This window comes from Scophthalmus maximus, chromosome 12 (assembly GCF_022379125.1).
Source record: "Scophthalmus maximus strain ysfricsl-2021 chromosome 12, ASM2237912v1, whole genome shotgun sequence".
NCBI classification, from domain to species: Eukaryota; Metazoa; Chordata; class Actinopteri; order Pleuronectiformes; family Scophthalmidae; genus Scophthalmus; species Scophthalmus maximus.
The window spans coordinates 459,304-480,469 of record NC_061526.1 but is presented as its reverse complement, the minus strand read 5'-3'; the positions used below and the strand labels follow the sequence as shown (position 1 = coordinate 480,469).

The 21,166-nt window shown below is 41.7% G+C and overlaps 1 protein-coding gene and 3 non-coding genes across 5 annotated transcripts; all 4 read left to right on the top strand.

Annotated features, from left to right (window-relative positions):
* Window positions 1-764: 764 nt before the first annotated feature.
* slc25a3a (solute carrier family 25 member 3a) lies at window positions 765-12,126 on the top strand. Of its 2 annotated transcripts, none has more exons than XM_035604220.2 (8): window positions 765-930; window positions 1,425-1,591; window positions 2,710-2,834; window positions 7,871-8,050; window positions 9,064-9,245; window positions 9,637-9,809; window positions 10,556-10,666; window positions 11,679-12,126. In XM_035604220.2, the coding sequence occupies exons 2-8, from the start codon at window positions 1,450-1,452 to the stop codon at window positions 11,837-11,839; spliced, it is 1,074 nt and encodes a 357-aa protein (XP_035460113.1). In that variant the 5' UTR covers window positions 765-930; window positions 1,425-1,449; the 3' UTR covers window positions 11,840-12,126. The 2 variants fall into 2 exon arrangements, with proteins under 2 accessions (XP_035460113.1, XP_035460123.1); XM_035604230.2 differs by lacking the exon at window positions 2,710-2,834 and adding an exon at window positions 4,004-4,125 and having other exon boundaries at window positions 775-930.
* On the top strand, window positions 5,666-5,866 carry LOC118293478. Its single transcript, XR_004787381.1, has one exon. It is a non-coding gene; the product is annotated as a small nucleolar RNA SNORA53 (small nucleolar RNA).
* LOC118293467 lies at window positions 9,360-9,560 on the top strand. Its single transcript, XR_004787370.1, has one exon. It is a non-coding gene; the product is annotated as a small nucleolar RNA SNORA53 (small nucleolar RNA).
* On the top strand, window positions 10,702-10,902 carry LOC118293489. The gene has a single exon (XR_004787392.1). It is a non-coding gene; the product is annotated as a small nucleolar RNA SNORA53 (small nucleolar RNA).
* Window positions 12,127-21,166: the final 9,040 nt, after the last annotated feature.

The following is a 21,166-nucleotide window of genomic DNA, read 5'->3' as shown; positions in this document are numbered from 1 at the left end:
GATCTCAAACTGAGTGATGTTTTATTGTCATCACATACAACTGCCTCCCATGACGAGCCGCAACTGAGCGTAAATCGGGGTTGTACCAGTTCCAGTCCTTGTACGGCAGAGCTCTGCATTTTGACTTGAAATCCAAAGTGTCTCCTGAAAACAGTTGAGCATTTTCTCTCATTAAGATTAAAAGTGATTGCACACAGCCACATCGGAGTTGTGAAACAAAGAGGAGATGATGTCCAGTCCTCTCAGAGTTCATTAACAATGTACACAAAGGACTCAGGTCTGAAACAATAAAGCAAAGTGCAACTTGAGATTTTCTTTCTTTTTCAGGTTTTTTCAACAGTCAACTATTTGAATTAGTTTCTGCACAAACAGCTAAATGACTTTTCCTAATAAGAGTTGTGGGTGAATAACTGCACACCAGCCCCCACCCAGGCAGCTCGACCAAGGATACGGTGACGTCACTAAAGTGATCAGCTCTTGAGAGGGGCTCCTCTCAGACGCATTAGCCGATACATGAATAGAAACAGCCCAATCCAATTAATGCTCCCCTCAGGGTTAGAGACATTCTTTGTCCTAAACACATTCATCCTCCATTTACTGCTGACAAACACGCATGCGCGTGCGTAGTCATTTAACTGAGCTAGAGAACAAACTGCTTTTGGAACAGCCCCCCCCGAACAGAGACGTTGAGGCTCTGCCCCGACGTCCTACACAAGCACCGGCTTGGTGTTCAGACTAAGTCTGTGATTGGACCAGAGGGGTTGACTGACGGCCCCTCTGCGTTTCTTGACAGGACAGGCAAACGCACGAGCCCGCCCAGGCTTCTCGGTGACGTCACGAAAGGACAAACCGATTTACCGCGAGGTCATCCGGTCTCTCCGAGCGGCCGGTTTCAGCTAAGAGCAGGCGCCATCTTAAGACACAAGCAGAGTGAGTGACATTCTTCTTTTAAAATAGTACATAAGGGATATTGCATGTCGACTCCTTTTTAATTTTGTGTTTTATGCATAATTGACTTCTGTTGAGCCGCTTCGTTTCCCGTGACTTTCTGTTGAGGACAGACATTCCACCTTGAAGCTAGCTTAGCTTGCAAGTTAGCGTAGCATTTTAGCATCAGCGTATGAATGAGGAGGGGAATGGGGTTTCTAAGCTAGGGTTTACGCATGCCTACGACCGCAGAGTGGACGTAGCGATATTGTCCGTGTACTTTATTTAGCAAGTTTCCTGTTCACGGTTACTCCGACGCCGGACGAGGCTAACGAGCACGTGACATTGCATCCCTCAGTTCAGGTGTCGATGTGTATGTATGTGTGTGTGTGTGTGTGTGAGAGAGAGACAGAGAGAGAGGAAAAAGAGGGAATTCGTGGGGGTGGCCAGGCAGCCCGTGCTAGCACACAGCTAACTAGTTGCTCACTCCACCGCAGCTCCGCAGGCAGGCAGGACGCCACCATGTACCCCACCGCTTTGACCCATCTGGCCCGGGCCAACCCGTTCAGCGCCCCCCTGTTCAGCCTCAAGGAAGTGGAAGAGCCCCGTCAGAGTCTCCAAGGACAGAGGACCCGCACTCTGGCAGCAGCCGCCACCGCAGAAGGTAACCCCGGCAAACAGTCCACAGGCTGGCTACGGGGCCAGCTTTAGCCGCATTACCCTAGCCAACACGATTCGCCCGGTTGTACCCAACCCCCCATGCGTAATATTTAGCACAATGTAGTTACTAAGTACGTGTCTACTGTACCTAATTATCAAACCATTTTAATAGTTATGAATAATGAGTGATAGGACTGTAGCGACAGTTTGCTGCTAGGCCTTCACTACGTACAGTCCTGTGGAGGACAAGGAAGGACAAAGCGGTATCTTGCCCTTGCACTGCGGTAGGCTAATGTTTGACGCACTTTCTTTCAGACACTTAATCTAAGAGAAATTAAACTAGTTGAGGGTTAAGTGTAACGAAGTTGCATAACTGCAAATTAGCCCACACATTCATTTGACCCCTGACTATGAGCTGCTCCGGGGTGACCAGGTGACCAAGAACAAACTGTCCTAGCTTAAAACGTTTATGAGAAGTAGTAAAATCGATACTCTGATATCACACAACAGTAATTAAACTAAGTGTCTTGTATCAAAAAATATATCAACTTCTGCTCTTCAAGTTGAAAAGGTATCTGTCAACAGGTTTTCCTAGCCAAGTAGGTCTGTCTGCAACAATTCTGAATGATAGACAAGGGAGATGTAGACATATTTTTGTATTGTTACATTGTAAATCACATGTTTTCAAAAACTTGAGCTTTTGGATTAACGACAGTCATAGAGTTCCAACTGCCCTTCAACTTCATTTTTTGATCCCATCGCATATGTTTGGTGTTATCTTAATAGTAGATTAACATTTTGATTGTGTTAGTTACTTGGGAGGGGGAACACGTTTTGTAAGACAAGTGAGGAATTGTAGAGCTTACGTGGCTTTGTTTTCTGGCAGGTGTGGTAAACCACCGTCTATTGCAAGGAGGAGACTGGTAAACTTAGGTGTCTCCGTAGTACAGCTTTAAGCTTGTCAGACATCCAGGTGGATTGAAGGCCTCGATAATGGTTCTTTCATTCAGTTGGATTCTCCCTCGTAGAAAGTTAGATGTTCAGAGTTAAAAAAAAATTAAAATACTAGGTTTCTTTCTGAGCTCAGATGCCCTGATTTAATTCTTACCTGTGTTTCTTCAGAGGGCAACAGTTGTGAGTTCGGCTCTCAGAAGTATTTTGTCCTGTGTGGCTTTGGTGGGATTCTGAGCTGTGGCACCACACACACAGCGGTCGTTCCCCTTGATCTGGTCAAATGCAGATTGCAGGTCTGTGTCCATGGCTCGGAGCCATTTTTAAAATTTCACAACCCGCCTATCCTTAACCGTTTTTGGTCTTTTTTAATGCACCAATTTGCATGGGAGAAATTGCACCAGCCCAGCTGTGAAGTTGTTTTTTTTGTGGTGTATTGATTCCCATGATTGTAATGTTTTGTAGTGATCATAACTTGGTTGCATGATTCTGCACCAGTGTTCCTGTGTGTTTAAGATTTTCCACCCGCGTTGTCAACCCCCATCCCCTCTCGACTGCACTCAATCACATTAGAGGAGGTGTGTAGGTGAAGGTCAAGAGAGCCAGGCCATTGAGAAAACATGTCCCAAATGTTTTCTGTGCTATTTGACACCATAGGGGTTGTCTGTATGTCAGGACTGTCTGATATCAGACTGATTGTACATTTACACATTGGCTGATTGACATTTTACTGTCAGGTGAGAATTTCTCATAGACAATGACTGATAACAAACAAGCGGCATAGTAATGACAACAAAAAAGTTGTGGTTTTAGTGTGGAAAAAATTTGAATCTGCCTCCAATGAATCATGAATCTCATCCTTAAGTTTATTCTTTAATTTATTTAAATCACATATTTTTAGGACCACATTGATGTTTTGCATTTTTAGTTACTTACCTACAAATGATGTACATTTGAAACTTTAGTTAAAATGTTTAAATCATACCACGTTTTAAGAATAATTTATATCTTTAATACAGCTGATGTCTAATGGCATTGTAACAAATAGACTTGTCTAAGTTAACTTGCATAGTTTTCTGTGATGAATGGAAGCAGTGACCGAGTTACACGGGGAAACAAATCTAAACTTGTGGTATGGTTTGTAAAAGGATGATTTAATGATGTCATAGTGAAACACCCCTGTGGTCCTTGGATGTTCATCCTGAAATCACGTGAAATATAATGATTGTTTTTATTAGCCTTTGGTGTGTAATCGTAATAAATTCTGGCATGTTATTGGCAGAGTCATCTATAAGGGAAGAGTCGTGGCACTGAATCCAAACTGGTGTGACATGGGCTGAAAAACGTCAGTCTTCAGTGACAACTCCTCCATTATGTGGCTCTGGTTTGGTGATGATTTTTTCCTTTGTCGCATGTGACCCTGCATGTTGCATGTGTGTTGTGTGTCACCTCCCTTCTACCACAGAGGTCAGCTGCGAGTTTGGCTCCTCAAAGTACTATGCCCTCTGTGGGTTTGGGGGTATCCTGAGCTGCGGTATCACACACACAGCAGTGGTGCCCCTCGACCTTGTCAAGTGTCGTCTGCAGGTTTGTATGGAAGCTGAACCTCACATTAGCAACAAATGGACAGCAGGAAATTCCCCAGAGATGATGATATGAATCGATTTCCCAAGACACGCACATAGCTGCAGTGAATTTAGACTATTGGAGAATTAAGAGCATTTGAAGCTTCACACATGTTGCAAATGTGTATCAAGGATTCACATTACACAACACTAGACAATGTAAAATGGAAAGTTCTGGATTAAACCCAGGTACAGCACCATGTTAAGTGAATTTACTAAAGCGCAACAGCATCAACAAAAAGTTGATCTAGGTTAACTCTTTTGCTTTTGCACAATACGAGTCACTGAATTGAAGTCAGTCTGGCATGTTACTTATAATGCTCTTGATAATCACAACCGGTTTTAAAGTGGCAATAGACAACTCTTTTGCTTTAACTCTGTAGTCTCCTGGTTAGTTGACCGATATGCACCAGTGCTAATTCATGAGAGAAAAGAGCTGTGTGAACATGTACTAATACATGTATTTGGCCTGCAAATACTATTATTTATAAAAGATTTTTCATTACAAGGCTATCTAGTAATCTAGTAATGAAAGATTCCATTAGTGTTGAGATTGGTTACCTATACGCCTCGATTTTACTACACATTTCTGGCAACTATGCCAATTCAATAGACAAAGACTCAACCGGCAAAGCTTGGGAAACTCGAGCAGCAAAGAGTTTGTTGTTATATATAAAGGGGGAAAACAAGTTAACATCTGGTGGGCATTAGGGGTGGGAATCTCTAGGCACCTCACGATTCGATTTCGATTCAGAGGGCTACGATTCGATTCTAAAATGATTATCAATGCATCTTGACGCATCAAAAAAAATTCTATACATGACTTTTTTAATCATTTATTATTTTGTTTTGATCAATAATGAAAAATAAACAGATTAATTTCTTTCCATTATATTTTATTAATAGTAATCAATGGAAGAGATATGTCCACTGGAAGGTTATATATGCCAATATATTTCCCAGGAAAAAAAACAAACAAATGTGCCTGTCGCAGCAAAAAAAAAGACAACGTGTTCTAAACTTCAAAACATTAAAAGCTGCTTTTATCCATAATAAATAAACACTTCTCTTCAAACAAAATCCTCCTGTTATGGGCAATGAGCATAGAATCCCTGAGAAAAAAAATACAAACCTGCATTTAGGTGTAGCCTACATAGCAAAGGTGCTTAGATGGTGGAAGCTGAACGTTAAGAGCAGGGGGCGGCTACGTTCTGCACAGCAGAAAGAGACACTGCTCGGTTATCTCATTGCCAACTTGGAACTAGGTGGAAAAAAGACGCAACGCTTTAGCCTTTTATGCAGCGGCTGCTGGTCCAATCATTCCAGTCGGTTGCTTTTGTTTAACCATCCTCACATGTAGCTTACAACGTAAACACGATGCGCACGGTCTCTATGTCCGTGAAGTTCAGCCGTAAGGACAGTCGGGCAGCACTGCAATCGGTGTCCTCAAGAAGCTCGGACCTAAAGGTCTGTATCTACAGGAGTCCACAGTAATATCAACAGACACGTTCCTTAGATCCATCTCTGGAGGGCGCTGCCCTGAGCAGTGCTCCTCGGCAGCTTTTTGGCTGTACAGTTGGAGGTGCTTGAGTCATTGGCGTGTGAGATCAGTCTACCTGTCCCCCAGCCCACCTGCATCACTGGCAGCCCCATCCTCTACCGACGGGGAGCCTCCAGTGCTGCGAGCCTGGGGGACGGACACACAGCTTTGAATGTCACTGATTAACTTGTTGCTATAACTAACAGGATCCACCAGAGTTGTCCAGGACACATTGTTTTAATTGTGTGGTATCTTTTAGTGGTTTCTACGAAGTGGGGCTGGACAGCATACTGTTCCGTTTATACTGAAGCAACTCTCCCTTTCTAATATGAGAGAAATGAACGACTTCTTCATGAAACTGGATTTACAATAAATTAATAAATCTAGGTATTGGATAAGAAACATTCCTCTAAATCTTAAAGGTGAAGCCAGTTTCTTCAAAAATTCTATACATGGATTTTTTAAATCATTTATTATTTTGTTTTGATAATAATGAAAAATAAACAGATTCATTTCTTTCCATTATATTTTATTAATAGTAATCAATGGAAGAGATATGTCCACTGGAAGGTTATATATGCCAATATATTTCCCAGGAAAAAAACCAAACAACAAATGTGCCTGTCGCAGAAAAAAAAGACACCAACATGTTCTAAACTTGAAAAACTTAAAAGGTGCTCTTATCCATAATAAAAAAAACACTTCTCTTCCAACAAAATCCTCCTGTTATGGGCAATGAGCATAGAATACCTGAGAAAAAAACCCCCAAACCTACATTTAGCTGTAGCCTACATAGCAAGGGTGCTTAGATGGTGGAAGCTGAACGTTAAGAGCAGGGGGAGGCTACGTCCTCTGCTGCACGGTAGAAAGAGACACTGCTCAGTTATCTCATTGCTAACTTGGAACTAGGTGGAAAAAAGACGCAACTCTTCCATACGCTAGCCTTTTATGCAGCGGCTGCTGGTTGAATCATTCCAGTCGGTTGCTTTTGTTTAACCATCCTCACATGTAACTTACAACGTAAACACGATGCGCACGGTCTCTATGTCCGTGAAGTTCAGCCGTAAGAAACATAGCGGACGCTTGCAGCAGGTTGCCATCGCAGATGGTGACAATGAGATGAATATCTTTCACCATCTCGTAGAGCAGTTTCTTCATTTAAAAAATAAAAAACTTAATATTACATGGTGGTAACAGTTTGCTTTTCTCAACACGTACTGACAAATTTCGATCTGATCTCATGGCTTGACAGAAATGTCTGTCTTAAATTTCCAAAGTGGTAAATGTGTCCTGAGTTTATGGGTGGCCGGTCTGACATTCTTATACTGTAATCGATCTTCATTTGGCATATGATCTTAGGATTCGTACAGATCGACCATTAAAAAACAAAACTATCTCTTGGTTGCAATCAATGCAAGCCCAGTTTTTTTATTAGAGTACCAGCGCACTGAGGAGAGATCTGTGCGTGTCTGTCGGAGCCTGTCCGTTTCAGGGCGGGTGGCCAGCTCTCAATGCTCATCTGTCATCAGCACAGACGGAAACTCTCAGACCGGCGATGGCACAGAGCGAACCGGTCAATAGTCTGGTTGTACTTCACCAAAATCGATGGAGACGATGCTCATTGCCACAAGTATAACAAATGTTTTGCAAGTAAAGGCGGTAACACAAGCGATCTTTCGAAACATTTAGTGAAAGTACATTCTACTTCTGCTGGTCAAAGTCTTGCTATTTTTTAAATACATTTTATTTTTACTTGACACCTTTTGGCTCACTTGTTTTGTTTGAATAGCCTAGATGGTGAGAAAAATCAAGATTCAGCTCGTGGATCATGATTCTTTCCCAAAAGATCGTCATATGATCTTATGGCCAGATCGCCCACCCCTACCTTTGTTGTTGGTAGTTGCTTGGCTCTGAAAATCGAAAGCGAACCCAAACTTTGCGACAGTGGCACCAACAGTCGTACCACCTAAAAATGATAGGATTCTGGTAAAGTTTTCTATTGCCTCTTTAAAATGGACTGAACAGTTCAATCACACAAGCAATAAGAGACAGACAAAACATTTACAAGTTATTTATTGGCGCACACTCATTAATAATTCCTCAATGTTCCCTAAATCGGCAAGAAATTATTTGACACGATGCTCACTGCAGTGTTTCTCCTCCTCAGGTGAACCCAGATAAATACAAGAGCATTGGCACCGGTTTTGCATTGACGGTGAGGGAAGATGGTGTCAGAGGCCTGGCGAAGGGCTGGGCCCCCACCTTCATCGGCTACTCCATGCAGGGCCTGTGCAAATTTGGCTTCTACGAAGTGTTTAAGATCTTCTACAGTGAACAGCTCGGGGAGGTGAGTCCACACAGCTCCGCTCTGACGCACAAATGCTGCCAGACTCTCGATACTTTTGTGGTGATGAGTCACACTGAGTTAAATGAATGGAATGAAGCAGTCTCAATGTTGTGGATTGTTGTGCAACAGCAGGTGTCTGTGGTGTGAGTAACATGCCTGTACAGGTGGTCATCATGGAGCACAGGTGGAGCACATCTGAGGACCTCGAACCTGTTTGAATTCATAATAGACCAGCCCAACTGTTCACTCGGGATTCACTTTTCTCTAGATTTCACTCAGATTGATTTGTTATCTTGATCCTAATCAATACACTGACTGATCCACATTCTCCAGGGAATGATCTGTCTCAGAAACCCGAAAAACTGCAGTGTTGACTTTAGAGTTTTGGAGTGGTTCACGAGACCTGAACCCCCATTTATTTTTAACTGCACCTGCTGTGATGTTGCTCATGTCACAACTGTGCTATTATCCATGACTTAAAGATGGATGACACCACTGTTGCTGTGTTAGTTTTTAAGTGAAAGCCATTGCTCCGATCAGACTGTTTTTGATAAGATGCCACACACATTTTGAAATGGCAGAAACCAAGTAACTTGTAAAAGAATTGACCCATATGCTCTTTTTTGTATCTGTCTCTTAATGTAAATGTTTTGATGCTGTAGATTAGTTGTCAAGTTTAAACGTGCTTTACATGCAGAAAAGGCAAATGCATAAATATCAGATCTGTCTGCAAGAAGATTAGGCCACCAGATCCAGCAGGAGTGGCTGAAGTTATTGTACAACTGCTTTGGTCCTTCAATTACTCTGCAGTTTGATCTGATGACTGATGTAGATTTGAGACAGTTCTCACGAGATGAGACGTCTACTGACATATTTGAGTGAAAACCACAAGGTGGTTTCCAGGATTCTTGTTTATATTATTTTAGTTATTTTGCCCCTGGATTTTCCTATTTAAATATCGTTGGATCCATCACAGTTGTTCTCAAAGTCTGTTGTGTGGTGTCACCCTGCAGGAGAACACCTACCTGTGGAGGACATCGTTGTACCTGGCTGCCTCAGCAAGCGCAGAATTCTTTGCCGACATTGCTCTGGCTCCCATGGAGGCTGTTAAAGTTCGTATCCAGACCCAGCCGGGCTTTGCCAACACCCTCAGACAGGCCGTTCCCAAGATGTACAAAGAGGAGGGAATCTGGGCGTAAGTGTGCTGCCTCAAGCAGGTTCTTGGGAATCAGTTCCGTTATTTAAAGTCGGAGGTCATTTTAAATGACTGCAGTAGTGACTGAATAATAGAAAATCCATTTCTGATGACGACACGTTCCTTAGATCCACCTCTGGAGGGCGCTGCCCTGAGCAGTGCTCCTCGGCAGCTTTTTGGCTGTACAGTTGGAGGTGCTTGAGTCATTGGCGTGTGAGATCAGTCTACCTGTCCCCCAGCCCACCTGCATCACTGGCAGCCCCGTCCTCTACCGACGGGGAGCCTCCAGTGCTGCGAGCCTGGGAGACGGACACTTAGCTGTATTTAAACTGCAGCAGTAACATCTACAACGGCAGTCACTATATAAATAACACTTCTGCTGTAACTCCAGTTTCTATAAGGGTGTGGTGCCTCTGTGGATGAGACAGATCCCCTACACCATGATGAAGTTCGCCTGCTTCGAGCGCACAGTCGAGCTGCTCTACAAGTATGCAGTCCCCAAGCCCCGCAGTGAGTGCAGCAAGGGCGAGCAGCTGGTCGTCACATTTACGGCAGGTTACATTGGTGAGTAACAGAACGCCTGTTGTCTTTGTGGAACTTGTGTTGTCTTCACACACTTTACAAAACGTAAAAAATCTAGAGAAATAAAGGGTAAAAACAGCAGTGAACAAATTGTTGAGTTCTACAAAACCTTCCTCTCATTAAAGCCAATTACCATAATAATTCGATAATGTAGAGCTTTTCAAAGTGGGAGGCTGTCTTCCAGGTTTAAGGGGAGATCGTTGAGTGGGAAAAATACAACCCTATTTATTTAAGAGACCACATAATGTTAGACACTTGATAGAGTAATTTTGGGGGAAAACATTTTTTAAGAAATTTTCTGGCATTTTTATTGCTTTATTAAGGTACAGTGCTTACAGGAAAGGGGAGAGAGAGAATAGGGAGGACATGCGGCAAATGACCAGGGTCGGAATCAAACCCCAGTCGATCGCAGGAGGACTCCAACCTCCGGTGGGGGCGCCGGTGCTACCAACTGAGCTAACCGACGCCCAATTTGGGGGAATTTATGGGTTTTCCCGCCAAGGCCGAAACTAATAAATACCTCAGGATAGACGTTGTACAGCTTAAATTTATGTCAAAGGGAAATATCTCAGAGGGAAGGCCCACTGTGGCAGACTTAATGGGAACAACGTTTCTTGCTAATGTAGATGCATATTGGCTGTAATGTGTCAGTTTTGTTTTCATTAACTCCTATTCAAAATTTGTTGTGCACAGCAAAAGCTTTAACCTGTCATCTGCTCTGTCTGCAGCCGGTGTCTTCTGCGCCATCGTGTCCCACCCTGCTGACTCTGTGGTGTCTGTGCTGAACAAGGAGTCCGGCAGCACTGCAATCGGTGTCCTCAAGAAGCTCGGACCCAAAGGTCTGTATCTACAGGAGTCCACAGTAATATCAACAGACACATTCCTTAGATCCATCTCTGGAGGGCGCTGCCCTGAGCAGTGCTCCTCGGCAGCCTTTTGGCTGTACAGTTGGAGGTGCTTGAGTCATTGGCGTGTGAGATCAGTCTACCTGTCCCCCAGCCCACCTGCATCACTGGCAGCCCCGTCCTCTACCGACGGGGAGCCTCCAGTGCTGCGAGCCTGGGGGACGGACACACAGCTTTGAATGTCACTGATTAACTTGTTGCTATAACTAACAGGATCCACCAGAGTTGTCCAGGACACATTGTTTTAATTGTGTGGTATCTTTTAGTGGTTTCTACGAAGTGGGGCTGGACAGCATACTGTTCCGTTTATACTGAAGCAACTCTCCCTTTCTAATATGAGAGAAATGAACGACTTTTTCATGAAACTGGATTTACAATAAATTAATAAATCTAGGTATTGGATAAGAAACATTCCTCTAAATCTTAAAGGTGAAGCCAGTTTCTTAAAAAAAATAGACTTTTGAAGTCCAACATTTCAAAGTAATTTTGCTTTCCTGGGAGAATAAATATATTTCGATTTTTTAAATTTTTTTACATTTTTTGTCCTAGGCGGGGTATGCGCTCTGATTGCTAAACTAGTTTAGATGAATTTAATCATTTAAGATTGTTTACTCCATCAATTTGATGCCAATTGGCCTGGATCCAGGTTGCTTAAATTGGATTAATATAATCTGGAGTTGTGGTTACAGACCACTGGGAAGGACATTGCATCGTGCTGACTGGGTTTGTATGGCAATGGAAGGGACATTAATTTACAAACACTGCAAAATCCCTGTTTTTATTACATTGTCATGTCCCTGTCCTACACATGTGAACGAGGTTACTCCAATACCCTCGGATATATTTGGCCGTAATTAATGATAAGAGTGTAAAATATTAAGCAAGCCTCAATTACATTTCTTTGTCATATGGGTTGAATCTGATGGTGTGTATCTGTTGTGTCTAGGTGTGTGGAAGGGTTTGGTGGCCCGTATCATCATGATCGGTACGCTGACCGCGCTGCAGTGGTTCATCTACGACTCTGTCAAGGTGTACTTTCGCCTGCCCCGTCCCCCTCCCCCCGAGATGCCAGAGTCTCTGAAGAAGAAGCTTGGCCTCACAGAGTAAACCCCCCCCCCCCCCCCCATTCCTCCACTGAGCCTCAGCCTCCAGCCGACGCATCTGAAACCCCAGAGTTCCACAGCGCACAGCAGTTTTCTATATTTATGTCCTCGGCTCACGCTGCTCTGCACTGAGCACAGAGCTGCTACTACTCATGTATATTTAAAACAAGAAGAAAATGGAGCTGTCGCTCTCCCAACATGGAATTATTCCTCCGTAGAAAACTGTCTGGTTTATCAGTTTCTGTCATTAGAAAATGTGGACATTCTAATAAAATATAATTCCATTTCAAACATCTTTTTTTTTCTTCTTTTTAAACCATTTTGGTTAGACTTAATTTGCATTGAACCAGTGTGATAGATTACAGGCCTTGGAAGACGCAACTTCTTACAAAATAAGAAAAAAACTTAAAACGTAAAGACAGGAAAAGCATGGTTCAGGTTGGGGTGCTCCTCATCCTCCTCTTGAGAGCAGGGGCCACAAATGCAATTATTTATTGGCTTATATTAAACTCAAACTATTACGAAGAAGAGTGCATATTTCGTGATGGCTAACAACAGCGTAAAGACGAAGGTGGCGAGTCGATAAAGGGTGATGCTTAGAAATAAAAAAATTAATTAAAAAAAGCTTTTTTGTCTGCCGTGTAAATTAACACCTTGAGCTTGAACAATCTGATTAGGGGAAGTCGGCATCAGGAGTTGCTCCTGAGCAAATGGTCCTGGTAAGTAGCCTGGGACACATCACGTTGCCTCTCCCCCGTTTCTCACTTTGGATAATGGAGCACGATGGCTCTGTTACCCACATGATACCACTCCATGTAGCCTCTCAATGAACTGCACTATAGTAAAATGAATGAAGTCAAATTTAGTATTGCAATTATTTTGATCGTGTCCTTTAACCCAGCCAACATCCAAATTCATACCAATTTGTCCCGATTTAAATTGGTCACAAACTACAAACCAATTGCCAATTCTAATGGTGCTACGTGTCAATCTGCATAATTAGGCGTTCTCAAATTATCCGGTTTTGAAATTATAGCAAATCATATTCTCTCCAACATTGCAATGACATTACACAGACAACCATTTCATTTACAAAATATATAGCTTTGTACATATAACAGCACAAAAAATGAAGGAAAAAAGCACAGACTAACTAAAATTAATGAGTTGACTTTTGTTTCGCTCGTAAAACCAGAGGGATTTAAACCCCGGAGCTGCCCCATTCCAGTCTGCCTGTGTCCCCATGTGCTTTTCCGTTAGATCAGTTCGTCTCCACATATTCAACAGGCAACCATTTTGTATGATAATACTTCGTCGTCATTACAACGGAGATGCACCAATCTTCAGAGAAGCTCTTGTTACGGCTCCTCAGTGTCGGCCTTAAACCTGTCTCTGTCACTGTTTACTCCAAGGCCAAAAGGCCAGTTTATCACAACAGTTTGCCATGTATAATTTGGCCCTGGGAAAATATGCTCTGTTAAGACTGAGTAGGATGTGGGTTAGGGTTAACCAAATATGCAGAAAACCAGACTTGAGAGAAGTTGAACACGTTTTAATGGAAATCCAGGGGAAAAGGGATGTGGATTTATATATAAGTTGTCAGGCAGATGTTCTGGAGCGAGGCAGGCAGAGATCGGCAGTGGAGTTTAGGCTGTGGCTGAGTTGGATGGCTTTCATGACCTGTTCTCTAATAGACTCAATATTATGTTATAAAACAACCATTTCTTTTCTCGAGACAACAATTTTATATTTTGTTATAGCAAGTTATTATTCCGTTATCACAAGAAAACAAAAGCGTTATCCAGAGATAATAACTCGGATCCCACTTATGAAGGGCCTACTTTCATCTGATATGAGTTTGCTACGAGGCATGTCAGCCAAAGAGTTGAGAAGCATAAACGGAGTAACATTCATAGAGTTTGTGCAGAAGCCTTTTTGTAAGGGCATCAAAAGGTTATATAGCCAGTTTGCTACATGGTCCCCAAATAGTGGACCACAGAGATCCAGTACAGAAGAGATGACAGGTGTTGGAACGGGCCGTTGATGGTGAAGTGTGAAGCATCCACTGGCCAATATTTTGTTCAGATGCTCACGTGTGATGGAAAAATTAATTTTGGATATCAATAACTGCATCAGTAATACCACCGATGGTGCATCGAACCAGTGATTATACCCGTGACACCAAAACTCTGAGGTGTGTGTCAAAAAAATGAAACGATTTTCAGTGAAGCTTTGTGTTGGAGCTTGATTAGTCTATCACAATCACGTGACCAATGACGTCCGGAGCTTTGTTTCACACACCCACGTGACTGCTTCCAAATCGAATTCAAAGGTTTAAAAATGCACGACACAAGGCATGCCCTCGTGGATTTGTTAAGGTGTGTTGTATTGCGTTGAGTTGTGTGTTGTATTGCAAGAGTTATCAGCTACAGTATACTGCTGGTCGGTAGGCCTGTTGCAGCGTGGAATTGTCAGTTTGGAAATATAACAGGTTTTAAACATTTTTTTAAATTATTGTCAGTGGAGAATTTCTTGTGTTTAAATTGGAATAAGCTACATGCACACTCTCTTCCGCATTCCGACTCAGCAAGCTCGATCACTTCCGCCGCTGGCCGAGTAACGATTAAATCTGAGTGCTACAGATCCATGAGGAAAATCCAAAAGCGTCACAGTTTAAGCTCAAGGGAAAGTTTACCTGCAGGTTCAGCGCAGCCTGGTTCATGAGATAGACAGGTTACTGTTTGTCAAAGCAATGAAGTTTCTTAAAGGTTTCTTCTATAATTATGTTCTGTAATGCACTAATATTTGATGTTATAAATGCTGTTGCAAGAAAAATACTTTCTCCTCATATTTTTTGGTGTTCGATTTTAAATAACTTATTTTAACTGTAATTATAACTATTGTTATTATCTGCTAACTCCCTCTGCTCCATCGAATTTTTCTCACTCTGTTATAAAGAAATGATTAGCATTGGAAGGTTGTGTCTTGTATGAACTAAAGTAATTATGATATAAAGGTAAATGAGCAGAACTGGTGGGTGAGCAAAAAAAAAACATGAAGTGAATGTATTTCAGTAAACCAATATTCAATAACTTGAACAATATAACATAACAGATTTCATGTACTGTAAGCATATACACATTTTTCCATTGACAAGATTCACATTTTATTCTCAAGATAATATACAACAAATTTCATCATTATTGATGAAAGTGAATGTATTTCAATAAAGCAAAAAACAATTAACAATGTAAAACCGATTTCATGTAAGTATACACATAATTGCCATTTACAGGATTGATATTTTGTCCTCAAGATGAAACACAGCCTCTGGATTTTGGGGATGGAGGTGGTTTCATATTTGCCCAAGCCTTTAATAGAGGCTTATTTTTCATAGTTTGTCAGGAGACATGCGACGGTATACAGCTGATTAATGCTGCCAAAAAGCTGGAGTGGAATCTCTGTGTCAAAGAACTTGTGTTCCTTCACTGATGGCCATCCCAGGTCTCTAAAGGGAGAGAATTCCAGACTCTCGCGTGATCTGTTTGTCTCTAATAGATCCAGAATATAATGGCGAGATGAATGTGAGCATCCCCCCTGAGGAGCAATCCCAAGCAGACCTTTGAGAGTGCAGTGGAACTTGTGTGCAGAGAACACTTCACTTTGGAGAAGAGGTGATGATGGGCACTGGCACCTCAGCTCCGTGGAATCCAGGATGACTGTGATGTCTGCATAGTCTTTGAACTCCTGATTATCTCCTCTGGTATCCAGATCCTACTGCTGAAACCCTCAACAGCACAAAGATTGCAACTCAAGTAAACAACACCACCAAGCAGAAGAAAGAGTTCCACAAAGAGTACGCAGAGCTGCAGGAAGAAGAACTGGAGAGACAGAGCTCCATTCCAAGAGATGTTTTTCATGGGGAGCAATGGTTGCCGGGTGCAGAAGCAAAAATACCCATCTACAACCTTATAGGCTAGACAAAAATATTTCGGATATTTCAACATTGAAAACACAGTTTAGAGGTTCTCTATGTTCGAGAATGGAAAATGGAATCAGTCCGCTGGGCTGAATCTGTTTCCAGCTTCCAGTGGATCCTGTCCTCCCAGGTCATTTTCCACCACTAGAGGGTGTCCTCACTCCACCGGTTACTGTCTAAGCAGTGCAGTGATCTCACTCTCCAGCTGAGTTGAGCAGGGATGCTGAGAGTATAAATAACATGAGTCTGGCATTAAATTTTGTGCGTATCAGCAAAATGAACTTCAGGTATTTTAAAGTACACATACTCAATAAACAGAATTTACCTTTAATGTGTTCACCGTGTCTGTTGGTTGGTTGGTTGGTGGCAGGATTACGCAAAAACAACTGAACAATTACCAACAAACTTGGTGGAAAGATGTGTCAAGAAAGAACATCCTGGCATTTTACCTACTTTTACGATATTATTCCTGTCAGTAATTGTGGTTTAAAAACTTTAACCTAAATAAACTCTTATTTCTGCCTCAGGTTTCTGTAGATTTGGCTGAATTCAGTTTGTGTGTGTGTGTGTATGTGTATGTGTGTGTGTGTGTGTGTGTGTGTGTGTGTGTGTGTGTGTGTGTATATGTGTGTGTGTATATGTGTGAGTGTGTGTGTGTGTGTGATGTGCTGTCCATTTGAATCCATTTGCTTCCTCATGAAATAGGCGTTGTTGTTGTTTAATTTTTTTCTTACACCTGCAAACAAAAGTGCTTCTCTTATGTTTGGGAAAAAAAGGATGCATCTCTGCTTACATCGCAAGGTTGCAACAGGTCATGGGAAATGGAGTCCATTTACGTGTTCCCTGTCTGTGAGATCACAGTGTCACTGCTGTCTCATTGAATAAAACATCAGCACCGAGAGGGATAAAGAGGTTTCCCAGAGCTCCGTGTCACACATCCTCTCTCCGGGTTTCATTTCCACATTTGGTGATAACCTGTAAATATGTGTGCTCCGGTGATTTGCTCCATAGTGGTGATGTGCAGCCCTGACAGCCTGTTCGCCCTGGCAGCTTTGCTCTTGCTGCTGACTTTCACAGACCTTCCACACAGTAGCTGTGGTCTGTTTTAATGCTCCACCTCAAGCACGTCCGACTGCTGATGGAGACAGATGTGGGCTCCATCAGGGACAGTTAGACTTCAGCCTTTATTATTATTATTATCATTATTATCACATCCAGCAAACCATGTTTCCATCACACTGAGTTGAGTCCAGGCAGGCAGAGTGGGACATCAAACACCAGTGACCCCATGATCCTCCAGCTCTAATGGTTTTTCAAAGGCGTACTGATTTTTTTTAAAACAATATACTCTTTTTTTTGCAGGGTATGGTGTCACAATTGGTTTTTTTTCTCCATGTTTTCACAAAGAAATTCAACAGTACATGTTCCTATAAGTGACTGGACTCTATGATTAATATTTGTTATTACTACTGTCCCCCTAATTAATATAATTTAGGGCAAGAGTAGAGTACTGAAAGGAGGTTATTATTTTACAAAAACTTTTTTTGCTGAGCAGAGGGAAGTCTTTCAACCTTTTCTCATCTTCTCATATTGTAAAAAAGAAAAAAGCAATTCAGCATCATATGTTGCCAACCTGTTCTACTAAGACAGTGGCTCTAAAACTAGGAGGGTTTTGCAGAAATCAACAAAAATTATGAATAATAGGGTATTTCAGCCATAATTGTTACAAAAGATAAAACAGATAAAAAAAGTTGCAGAAGGTCAGTTTACAGCATCACAGGAAATATTGTGACCTTTCTTTTGCGAACTATAGTTCAAATTAATAATATCTGTGCATGCTTCAACCACCTCTGGAGATAATGTAGATCACATGTCTCTGGTGCGGTTATTTTGGGTCAAACCAGAAACTTTTGGGAACTTCTGTAGAAAGAGACTAAACAAATTACTGATGTATCAATACATGAATAAAATGTATTTATGAAAAAATGATCACCCTTTAATTTTTCAACAAAGGGCTACCAAAGAAACAATTTCTGGTGCTGGTGGATATGTGCACCCAAATATTTGTTGAATAGATGATGTTGTAGTCTGATGTGTATGACATCTAGCTTTTTATCATAATCAAATCAATTACATGACGTGTGAGTTGCAGTGGCAAATGTGTTGGAGACAATTCTAAAGAGCAAAATGTCCCAACAGGATCATTTCTGTGACAATCTCCCGTACACAAAGCTGAGGTGAATTCGGCTCCTTCTACAGGTCAACCATTTTCATACAGTCCGAAAATAATATCTGTCAGTAAGGTTGTGAGTTGTAGTTCAATTAGTCACAGCAGCTAAATCTACCCCTTCTTGCTACCACAGTATATGATTATGTTTAAACTCAATGAGCTTTGAGATTCATGAGATCTTGTGTACATGGATTGCAATGTCTGACGATTTTCCCTGGAGGAACCGCAGTCGCAGATATGGAGAATAAGCCTGTTTGATTTGAGTTGAAGTAGATGGGTGCAGACCCAGAAGCTGTTATTTAGGGAAGCATCAGCGGCTCACTGGATTCGATTGTAGCACTCATGGGAAGCCAGTGGAGGTTGATGAGAAATGGAGTGACATGTGCCCTTTTAGGCTGGTCGAAGACCAGATGTGCCACATTCTGTACCATCCGGAAAGAGTCACGTCAAACTCTTCTGTTGTGAAGGGTCGTCTGTTTGAGAAGCAGAAACAACTCATGCATCAGTTGGTCTTACATGTAGTAGTCAATGACATTCAGAAAACATTAACTTAAAGCTACAGTGTGTAATATTTAGAAGTACTTATTCACAGAAATTGAATATATTGTCCATAATTTTGTGTTCATATATGTATAATCCCCTGCAACAAAGAACCAATGCTTTTTCGTCAAATTTGAATGAGTTAAATATAGTAACATTAGGGGGACCCGACCTCTGTGTAAGTCGCCATGTTTGTTATCGTATTGTGCTGCGTTTCGGTTCCACTGCGACTCGGGAGGTCGGAAAAAAATCACCACACCGACTTCCGGGTCCGAGTTCCGAGGTATAATGAAACACAACATTAAATGCGCAGAAAACGGTCCAGAATACTTTCCGGAAAATGAATTAGCGCCACCATAAAGTGGCCCCTGTCGGATGCTCAATTGGTTGCGGTTTGCAACTTTACCACCAGATGCTTCCAGAAAAGTAAAAAAATGACACACTGCAATATCATGTAACATCGCTTTAGAAAACACAATTAAAGGACATCATCACCTAGTAACCTAAAAGGTGTTAGGATAAAATGTGTTTTTGGGTCCACTCCTATCGTTTCTGGCCACTTGTTAAGGAAACAAAATCACAACTTGTAAAACTTTAGTTTTTAGTTTCGAAACACTCTTCAGGATTTTGATACCCAGATTTCCAGGTATTTTTCTGAAAAACATATGCTCAGCCCTGTAAGGGTATTCATCATATCTAAAATGTCAGGGCCACAATATGCTAATAATGTAGGGCCTGCTTAAGGTGATATTGTAAGTTTGTGGCATAAATTCCAAACAAATTTGCAAGTTTTCATATTATAAAATCCAAATAATATCTTTAGGGGTTTGGGGATTTTGGAATCTAGTTTATACTTGACTTGACATAATTGAAAAAAAATTAGATCCTGAGTGTTTCAGTTCTTCTTTTCCCATGGAAGTTTCCTCAGATGCTTTGGGACCTCAGTGAGAGTGGGTGCTCAACATTTTGCTGTCTGGCTCATCCAGTGAAGAGGGAATGAGTCAATAGTGACTCTACAGAAAACAGGAGCAGGGACAGAGGGGGCAAACGGAGACGGCATTGACGCATGTGCGGAAACATTCACCCGTGCATTAATGCATCCAACTATTGTCCTTCCAGACTGAGTTGTGGAGGTCACTCTGAAATAGCATCTGTTGTTCCTGGTCACATGGACGAGGGGGCCTGGCTTGGCTCGCTTTGGAGAATTTACAGTGGGAGGAACCGTTCCACAGGAGGCCAGGGACGAGAGCTGTCTCTTCCAGTGGCCCCAGGGTCATCATATCCTGGTCATGTTTGTGCTACAGTACTAGAGTATTAAAACAGATATTTTATAGTTTAGTGGAACTTTCATTTCAACAAGTATAGATTCCAATCCAAGCTTCCCCTAGTCTACATGCCGTTGTGTCCTTGGGAAAGACACTTAACCCTGAGTGTATGAAACAGTTAGGGTGGAATCGGATTGTCCTTCCTATCGTCTTTTCCTATCTACCATTCCTTGACCTCAATGGAAAACATCATGATGTCAAGGAGGATTCATAGGACTTGCTGAGAGAATCCGACCCCACATTCACTATACTACGTAATTATGTGACGGCGGATGTTATTGACGTGCGTCTGCCGTGGTGAAACCACAAATTTTTTCCAATTGTAGAATTGTGTTCTACCACTGTGTGGCATCAGATGTAAATGCTTCATAGGCAACGGTAACTAACATGATGATGTGTGTCCATTTTGGGTCATATTCATATTCTTCTTCTTCTTCTACTTCGGATTTAATCATTTACGTTCGTGCATGGCGCGTCACATTAAATTATGCTGCTGCAATGAATTGTCAGGATTCTATTTCTCCTTTCCTTTCGCATAGGAAAGTCCAGTGTACCCTATGCTAAAAGAGATAGGAAAGGAAGCATTGAAGCACTTTTCCTAAACAATTAGAGAATCCGAACAGCTCTTATCATGGCTGCCGATGAAATACTTCCGGGTCATTTCAAGATTTAGGAAACTTCCTAAGCAAATTTGACAATTCAACCGTAACCTTAGTTTTGAAAACAGCTGCTCACACCAGTAGGTTGTCCCAAACAGAAATGCAAAATTTAGTCCAGATCTTAGGACTGAAAGACAGTTTATAGAATGTTGGACCTACTGAAGCGTTGAGCTCCTTGTTGTTTTGCTGCTCGATGATTTCTTCATTATTAGCTCACTCACCACCAAACCTTTACTGTATAACATTGTCATTCTATTAGAATGTGTCTTGTGAATGATATTACAGTAAATCTGTGGTGGTAATGTAGTTGTCAACAAATTATAACTCCTCCTGTGGTCACCCATAAGTGACAGATAATTAACGATAATATATTAAAACACAGTTAGGACTATAAATGTCTTCATAGCTGTTGACAAATACTGTATTATGCACTTACATGTGTTCTTATAGCTGTTCACAGCCAAAGTATATCTATCATAATGTGGTGTATATTAAGAATGAATATGTTAATTTGTGATTTATTTATTTATCTATTTTGAGTTCCATGGGGAAAATCTGTGGCCAGGATGTACTGCACCAATAGAAACACTGTACGGAT

Bases quoted from the DNA above. Each gene is read 5' to 3' on its own strand.
- slc25a3a (XM_035604220.2), top strand. From the start codon at position 1,450: ATGTACCCCACCGCTTTGACCCATCTGGCCCGGGCCAACCCGTTCAGC. The intron at 9,246-9,636 runs GTAAGTGTGCTG...CTGTAACTCCAG, and splicing joins AAAGAGGAGGGAATCTGGGC to TTTCTATAAGGGTGTGGTGC. The intron at 10,667-11,678 runs GTCTGTATCTAC...TGTTGTGTCTAG, and splicing joins CAAGAAGCTCGGACCCAAAG to GTGTGTGGAAGGGTTTGGTG.